Raw genomic sequence first — 8855 nt, 5'->3', positions numbered from 1 at the left:
TTCAGAGAAGCAATAGGAAGATAACATCCCTTTTACATTCTCACCTCCTTAACCCCTAGCATAATAAAGAATTATTTCCATTTTACAGAAGTAGACACAAAGGCTCAGAGGCCATTTTGGCCAAGATCTCTCAGCTAGAAGATCGGCCAGCTGAGAGTTCCAAACATTAGGAAGGGAGGCAAAATGCTTGTGGTGTCGGGGTTGAAGGCGTAGAGACTCATTGTAGGGCCCTAGGCAGCCCCTAGTTCGAATCTGACTTTCCAATTCATAGTTATAAGACTTTGAGCAAGCTGCTTTACACGCACGATTCCCAGTTTATCTGCCTGCAAAATGAGAGCCTTTATTTCCAACATGCTCATTCCAAGTATTTACACCAAAGGCTCAATACTTGATTTATGTTGGCTGGCAATCTCTCTAAGCTTCACTTTCCCCATTTCTACGAGGAACGCAAGGGTCCCTAATCTTGCCCCCGTTCTCAGGGCAGTCCTAGGGCTCAATAATAAAAATAAAGTAGGAAAACGGTGAGAACGCGACTGCCCTGTTGGCGCGACCCTTAACACCGAGCGGACCCAGCGCACGTTAGGGACCGGCGCCCCCTGCTGCCTTCGCCGCTGCATTGGCGTCTCCAGAATCCGCCCAAAACCCTGCGCCTGCGCAAAATGCAAGCGCCCGGGCCCACCCCTTGTAGGGTGTGACTTCCCTGAGTGGCTTTGATTTAGCCACGCCTACTTCCGGACAGATCAGGCCGAGGTCTCAGCCACATGATTGTGTTCCGGCTCGGCAAAAATGGCGGCGCCCAGGGCGGTAGCGTGAAAGTTGTTGGTGGAAGACGCTGTCCAGTTGTGTTGGAATCAAAACAGCAGGGCCCCTGCGCCATGTCGCGACTGATCGTGAAGAATCTCCCGAATGGGGTGAGTGCAGGGGCAGGAGTTGGGAATCTGAAATGAGACCAGCCGGGATCTGTGAGGTAGGGAAGAGATGCCTGGAGGTAATGGAAGATTTTTTGCTCTGGGGCAGGACTCCGGGCCAATTCCGAACTCAAAAAGGGCGGGATCCTGGGCTTATCCCCATTTGATCCCGGGGAAAGCGGAATAGTGATTGCTTACGGTTTCACAACTGGTTGTTTGGTACCTGACTCCTAACCCAACTCTTCCCGGGGAGGTGACAACTCCCACCTTGTGGCGAATGCCCTGCTCCCACAACCTCTTTCATTCGATCACTGTTTTTTAGTTGTTGACCTGGGACATTGTCCAACACTGTATTTATATTCCTCTCCCAGTCTGGAGACTGTTGGGGAAGACATAGGGAATATTAATCTGCGGACCTGCGTTCCAATTCCCACTCCCATCCTTAGGGCAAGTAGGAATACGGAGTGGGTAAAGGGCTTTACAGCATTTATCTAGTAAGTGGGGAGTGATGACCCAGCCATACTTTTTTGTTTCGCTAGAGCCCAGCACAGAACTCGACACATGGTAGGCAAAATAGGTGAATGTACGTAATACTAGATGATTAGATGCGGTGGACTCGAATGGATCATCCTTTTTTCTTTTTGTCGCTTTTTTTTTTTCTTTTTTTTAAATGGATTACTGATCCATCCATCAGGTTAGACAGTGTTTCTTGATGCCTCGCTTTGTGGGATGAGGATTTTTAGCATAGCTGCACTTCCTTTCCCTCCCAAATTCAGCTTTGTTGTGCTTCACTGTATAGTTGATTCTCTTATCATTGTTTGTCTTATATCCTTTGTTTTTCTCTCTCTCTCGCATGGTTTTTTGTTTGTTTGTTTTTTGTTTTGTTTTGTTTTGTTTTGAAATGGAGTCTGGCTCTGTCGCCCAGGCTGGAGTGTGGTGGCGCAATCTCGGCAGTCTCCAGTCACTGCAACCTTTGCCTCCCAGGTTCAAGCGATGCTCCTGCCTCAGCCTCCCAAGTAGCTGGGACTACAGGCACGGGCCACTACGCCCAGCTAATTTTTGTATTTTTAGTAGAGACATGGGGTTTCGCCATGTTGGCCAAACTGGTCTCGAACTCCTGACCTCAGGTGATCCACCACCTCGGCCACCCAGAGTGCTGGGATTACACGCCTAAGCCACTGCACCTGGCCCCCATTTCTGTTTTAATGTTGTGAGTTTTTTCCTTTCCTTTTTTTTTCCCCCTTTGTCAGGTGGGACAAAGGAACTTTGTAACACACGGTTTTCAAAATTCAAGCAGTATAGTAATGTATATCATGAGTAGCAAAGTCTTTGCTCTGTCCTACCTTCCCTCTCTGTCCAGGAGTAACCGTCTTCATTGATTTGTTTTTGGGACCCCTCACATGTATCTCTGTATATTGAAGGAGTGTACCTTCCTCCTTTTGACCTGCCTGCCCCAGTGACTCTCTGCTAGGCCTCAACTATGAAAAATAAGGAATTTAGATCATCTGTTCCTCCCCTCCAGTGTCTGTAATATTTTTGTTTTTAATTCTTCTGTCATCATCTCTGAGCAGTATACTTAAAAATACCTATTTTAGCATGGCTGCACTTCCTTTTCTTCCCAAATTCAGCTTTGTTGCACTTCACGGTGTAGTTGACTCTCTTATTGTTTGTCTTATCTCATGAATGAAAGAATAACAAAAACAAGGGCAGTTGCAGCTGACACTTGGAGAGTTTACTATGTGCCAGGCACTGTTCCAGGTGCTTTAGGTAAAGTAACATTTAATCCTCACCTCATCCCTGTGAGGTAAGTTTTATGTTTACGTCCATTTTAAAGGTAAAGAAACCAAGATGCAGAGAGGTACCGGGATTTGCCTGAGCTCACACACTGGTGTAATTTATAGAGCAGGGGTTGAATTGAGCAATCTTTTTCTAGAATTTGCATTCCTCACTGCTACACCTGACTCTCTCTTACCATGATTGCCTGCACTGGTCTTAATTATTTTTCAACAAATATTTAGTAGTGAGTACTTGTGATATTGCCGACACTGTAGATAGAGGTGGATAAGCTTGGGTCCTTATTTTTAACGGAACTTGCAGGCTAGCAGAAAAGAGAGGCACCAGATCATTATGCTGCAAGGTGCCTCACTGAAATATGAACAGGGTGCTATGGGAGCACAGTGAGGGTTGGTTATCTCGTCCACCTAAGGCATCTAAGAAAAACCTCTTGGAAGAGATGTTTGAACTGAGAATGAGGAGTTAGCCAGGGCCTGTCTTGGGAAATGTGACCCAGAGGGGACAACAAAAGTAAAACCTCAGAGGTGAGAAGGCTGTGAGGAGTTTGGCAAACGTAGTGCTGAAGAGGTTAGTCGGGGCAGATCTTGAAGAATTGCATGTTTTTCTTTAGATGCTTGTCCTTAAGACTTTGGTGCCAGAAAGTCACCAAAAGGTTTTTGACAAAGGAATGATGGATTCAGACTTGAGCCTGGTCTCTCCCAGGCACTGAGGACTTGAATTCACTGTCTTCTATATTTCTGAATTGAGTCACAAACCTTGATTCTGTAGGCCTTGGGCAGATCATTTATCCCTTATGAGTTTCATTTTCTCCTCTATAAAATGTGGATAAAAATTCCTAACTCACAGTGTGATTGAGATTTTGATGAGATCAGTTAGTAAGAAGCTACCTCAGAAAATGTCATCTTCTAGTTGGACTGCCAAGGCCTCTAGCTTCTTGCATTTTTAAACTTGTTTTGACTGTTTGTGGGCCCTGAATGTCCCCTCAACTCCACTACCACACACACTAATCTCCCAGTATCTGCTTAGAAAACTGAGTTGTGAGGGTAGCCTGGCTGCAGTGAAGATGGTGAGAAGCCAGGAGCCTGTTTTCCATAGGATGGGGCTTCTTGACCAAATTATAATATTAGTGTGTTAGTTTTTTAATGCAGCTATAGCAAATTCGCACAAACTTACTGGCTTAAACAATCCAAATTTGTTATCTTACAGTTTTGCAGGTCAGAAATCCTAAAATCGAGGCTTTATCAGGGCTGCAGTCCTTCTGGGAAGCTCTATAGGAGCATCTGTCCCTTTGCCTTTTTTCAGCTTCTAGAAGCACCTGCCTTCCTTGGCTCATGGTTATGTACTCCATTTTTGGAGCCAATAGGATAACATCTTCCAATCTTCTCTGTTTTCATCTTCTCTCATCTTCCTGCCTCCCTCTCGTAAGGACCCATGAGGTGACATTGGGCCTGGCTGCATAATCCAGGTCATCTCCCCATCTCCACATCAGTCACACCTGCCAAGTCCCTTTTGCCATGTAAGGTAACATATCCACAGGTTCCAAGGATTAGGATGTGGGCATCTTTTTGTGGGAGGCTTCATTGACAAAGATATATAGAGCTTACCCTGCCTGTTCATTCATTCATTTATTCCGACAAGTATTTATTAGGTGTCTACTATGTAGCAGATGTAATACTACCTCTGTAATTGGTCTTATCCTCATAGGAGCCCCATAGGGTAGGAAGATGTCATTTGCAGCCATTATGAGTCATGATTTCCACATCAGTGAGTGGTTAAGGGACTTTCTCAAGGCCACACAACTCATGCTAGAGTCACAGCTGGAACCTATTGTGGCTAGAAAAGCACACTCTGCCCCTCTTCATCTAAGGCCACCCTTAGAGAATCTCATGACCTCAGGTTTCCAGCCCATTTCGTCCCCTTGCTCTGAGGACGTTCCAGTTTGTCTCATTCCTCTCCCTCTGTCCTAGATGAAGGAGGAGCGTTTCAGGCACCTGTTTGCCGCCTTCGGCACGCTGACAGACTGCAGTCTGAAGTTCACCAAAGATGGCAAGTTCCGCAAGTTTGGCTTTATTGGCTTCAAGTCCGAGGAAGAGGCCCAAAAGGCACTGAAGCATTTCCACAAGAGCTTCATCGACACATCCCGGATCACAGTGAGTGGGCGGGAGTCTCACCCTTACCTGCTGTCGAGTGTGACGTTGTTTGATCTTTCACTCAACACTTGAGTTCAAAGACCATCCCTCTTCAGTTTGTGATGTCTTTGGTCTTCTTCCTCACTGATTCACACACTTTCATGTGCATACCAGTCACCTGAGAGCTTGTTATAACAGCTTCCTGGGCCCGTCCCCAGAGCATCTGATTCAGTGCATGGAGGCAGGACCCAAGAATTCACACATCCAGCAAGCCCTCAGGTGACACCCATGCTGCTGGTCTGAGGCCCACACCTTGAGAACCACAGCTCTACCTCATCCATTCACTCATGCATTTAGCAAGCACTCAGTGATGCTGGGAATTTAGAGAAAAAGGTGACGTCTCAGCCCCTGTCCTCACGGAGCCAGCTGCCTCTGGGCAGGCAGGGGGCTGATAGGTCAGTAGGCTGCTTTGGCTCAGTGACATCAGTGCTATGATGAGGTGAGCCTCAGGGACTGTGGGAGAACAAAGATCTCTAGCCTGACCAGGGAGGAGTCAGGAAAGCTTCCTGCAGGAGGGGACTCCACTTTAGGTCACTCGTGTATTTAGTGTGACTTCGTAAAAACATCTCTAACGCTTTTTGAGAAGGAAAAAACAGATGATGGACAAATACATGTATGTTTCATGTGATCCCATTTAGACACAATCGTATTCCTCCATACATGTATGATAAATGCATAGAAGGCCATAGGATAGTATTTGTACCAAAATACTAATCATTCCTCTCTATGAGCGATAGGAATTGGAGTACTTTTTTTTTAACTTTCATTGTACTTTTGTATATTATTTGAATTTTGTACCATGCGTACATGTCATTATTATAGAAATAACAAGCCTGTTTTGAAAGTGTGCACAAAAGAGATTGTAACTGGCCAGGTGTGGTGGCTTATGCCTATGCCAGCACTTTGGGGGGCTGAGGTGGGAGGATCACTTGAGGCCAGGATTTCAAGACCAGCCTGTGCAACATAGCAAGACTGCGTCTTTACAGAAATAAAAAAAATTAGCCGGGCATGGTGACATGTGCCTGCAGTCCTAGGTATTCAGAAGGCTGAGACAAGAGGTTCTCTTGAGCCCAAGAGTTTGAGGCTGCAGTGAGCTATGATCATGCCACTGCAGTCCAGCCTGGTCAATGGAGTGAGACCCTGTGTCTTAAAAAGGATTGCAACCAGATGGCAGCTCCTTCCCCTAGGGGCAGTGGTTGGTTGACCAGCGTCAGCCTTAACCGTGGCTGGGAGTGGCTGGCAGTGGTGGATGCCTGAATAACCAGCGCTCTCAAAGTCCTCTCAGAGGAGTGTATTGGAGGTTTTAGGGCCTGAATGGTGCATCAGCTCAGACTGGGTCTCCAGTACTCTTCCGTCCCTCCAGTGGTCACCCCACTGTCCCTATCACTCTAGAATTGTTCGCTGGAGCCAGAGGAGCTCACTTTATGATAATTAACCCATGGCAGTGTGGGGTAACCCTGGTAGCCACTGCCCCGCATTGCCCTGCCCAGAGCCTGATTGAGTGCTTGGCCCAGGTCATCTCGCCACCCTGTAGAGTGGATGGTTAAGAACTCAGGTTCCAGAGCCCAGAGACCCCCTGAGTGCCAGTCTTTACTCTGTCACTTACTACCTGGGCAACCCAGAGCAATTGACTTCTTGATGCTTCAGTTTCTTGATCTGAATTATAGAAAGTCGTAGCTGTCACTGATGTGAGAGGCTCAGTGTATCAGTACTTGCAGAGCACTTTAGACAGTACCTGGTATGTGGAATTCCTCAGTAAGTGGCAGCTATTACCATTACAGTATTACAGACTCATACTGATAGACTGTTAAAGTATTACATTCTAGACTTGAAGAAGAAAGCCCAGGCTAAGGGGCGATGTGTAATCTACTTCAGCAAACTCAGCTAGGCAGTGGCAGTTGTCTAAAATGCCCGAGCTCCCAGGTGCCGAAGGGCAGCACCTAACACCTGGGTGCCGTGGCTCTTTTCCCACACAGGTGGAGTTCTGCAAGTCATTTGGGGACCCGGCCAAACCCAGAGCCTGGAGCAAACATGCCCAGAAACCAAGCCAGCCCAAGCAGCCTCCAAAAGACTCTACTACTCCAGAAATTAAGAAAGTATGTAAAGGGTCACTCTGGCCTCTGTCCCCAGTGCCAGCAGGGTAGTCACTCCCTTTTGGTTCCCGAAGATGGGCCCTCCCAAGTCAATGCAGTTCTGTTTCCCAGCTGTCTTCATCTGTGTGACCCTCCCTCTCTGTGCCTTCTGTTTTCAGGACGAGAAGAAGAAAAAGGTGGCAAGTCAACTGGAGAAGGTGAGTCTGTCCTGTTGCCCAAGAGGGAGGGAGGGAGGGTGGGCAGCAGGTGGAAGAGGGTGGAGACTGGAGAGGGTAGAGGCTGGGAGAGGGTAGAGGCTGAAGAGGGTGAAGAGGAAGGAGGCTAGAGAGGGTGGAGGCTGGAGAGGGCGGAAGCTGGGAGAGGGAGGAGTCTGAGAAAGGGAAGAGACTGGAGAGGGAGGAGGCTGGAGAGGGTGGAGGCTGGGAGAGGGAGGAGTCTGGGAAAGGGAAGAGACTGGAGAGGTAGGAGGCTGGAGAGGGTGGAGGCTGGGAGAGGGAAGAGGCTGGAGAGGATGGAGGCTGGCCCTGGGAAGCAGAGAGCTGTGCCTCTGGTCTCCCCTGGCCTTGTCTTCATGTCCTCTTAGTTTTGTCTGGTGAGAAGTCAACTCTGCCTTCCTCAGAACTGACCCAGCTGAACCTCGGGGTCCTCTAGAGAATGGGGGAAATGAGCTTGAGGGATCTTCTCACCCTCCTAAGAGTCAGAAAGATCAAGCCCCACCTGAGCCTTCTCTGCCTCTTCCTCTCTGTTTTTCCCGTGTCCCTGCTGCCCGGGTTCTGGTGCCACCAGCTGAAGGAGGACACAGAGTTCCAGGAGTTTCTGTCAGTTCATCAGAGGCGGGCACAGGCAGCCACTTGGGCGAACGATGGGCTGGATGCTGAGTCCTCGAAAGGGAAGAGCAAGCCGGCCAGCGACTACCTGAACTTCGACTCCGATTCTGGGCAGGAGAGTGAGGAGGAGGGAGCCGGGGAGGACCTGGAAGGTGAGGGCATGGGGACTGTGTGCTCCATGTGCACGGACCTGTGCTTGCCATCGGGCTCGTCGGCACTGGGGACCCCTCTGTACCAGACTCTAGGAGTCAGGTGAGCCCTTGAGCTCTCCAGTGGGGGTGATGATCCCTCTGCAGGTGCGTCGGCCTTCACTGATCCTACTTGGGTATTCAGTCAGTCAGTCAATCACTCAACAAATATTTCTTGAGCACCTACTATCTGCCAGGCATACTTCAGGCATTGGGACCATGTTGATAAGCAAAAGACAGAAGGGTCTGTTCCCCCATGGAGCTGTGATTATGGTTGTGGAGAGGAACAATAAGCAGCTAAGTCCACTGTCGGGTATATCAGAGGATGATGAATGCTACAGAGAGAAAGCAGGAAAGCGGAACAGGAGAGTTATCAGGGAAGGCCTCCCTGAGGAGGTAAAGGAGTGAGCCTTTGTTCTCAGAAGGGGTTTGTGGTGTAGGGGGAGGCCTGGTGGGCAAGGGAGCAACTGCAACACAGGAGAGTACTTGCTCGGTGGAGAGCTGGGAGTGTATTTGGGTCTGAAGGTGAGAGGATGTGCATTTAGTGCAGTTATGCCTGGTAATGTTTCTGTGCTAAGTTCACATCCGAGGAACTCAGGGGACTTAGTGGGACATGGTAGGGGAGGGGAGAAGAAAGGGGTTCCAGGCAGGGGAACAGCAAAGACACAGAGGAAAGGAAAATGCATGGGCTTGAGGGGCTTGATGTGGGTTGGGATGGCTGGAGCAGGAGGAGACAGTGGGAGAAGCCCACGCAGCCGTCCGTGATGAGGAGCTTGAGTTTCACCCTGAGCATCCAGAAACCCCTGGAAGGTGTTAAGCAGAGACTGACCGTCCTGTACCTACTCTGAAAAGTGTC

General features: G+C 48.7%; 1 protein-coding gene across 2 annotated transcripts in view; it reads left to right on the top strand.

The window, feature by feature from the left end:
• The first annotated feature begins 734 nt into the window (after nt 1-734).
• Nucleotides 735-8855, top strand: part of RBM19 (RNA binding motif protein 19) — a 158507-nt gene continuing 150386 nt past the window's right edge. For both annotated transcript variants that reach the window (XM_011997927.1, XM_011997926.1), the window contains exons 1-5: nt 735-911; nt 4670-4852; nt 6868-6987; nt 7143-7181; nt 7771-7963. In XM_011997927.1, coding sequence (XP_011853317.1) covers nt 762-911; nt 4670-4852; nt 6868-6987; nt 7143-7181; nt 7771-7963 — 685 coding nt within the window. In that variant the 5' untranslated portion in view covers nt 735-761. The remainder of the gene's footprint in view (nt 912-4669; nt 4853-6867; nt 6988-7142; nt 7182-7770; nt 7964-8855) is intronic.

This window comes from Mandrillus leucophaeus, unplaced genomic scaffold (assembly GCF_000951045.1).
Source record: "Mandrillus leucophaeus isolate KB7577 unplaced genomic scaffold, Mleu.le_1.0 Scaffold55, whole genome shotgun sequence".
Lineage (NCBI taxonomy): Eukaryota > Metazoa > Chordata > Mammalia > Primates > Cercopithecidae > Mandrillus > Mandrillus leucophaeus.
This window is presented reverse-complemented; position numbering and strand designations above follow the sequence as displayed.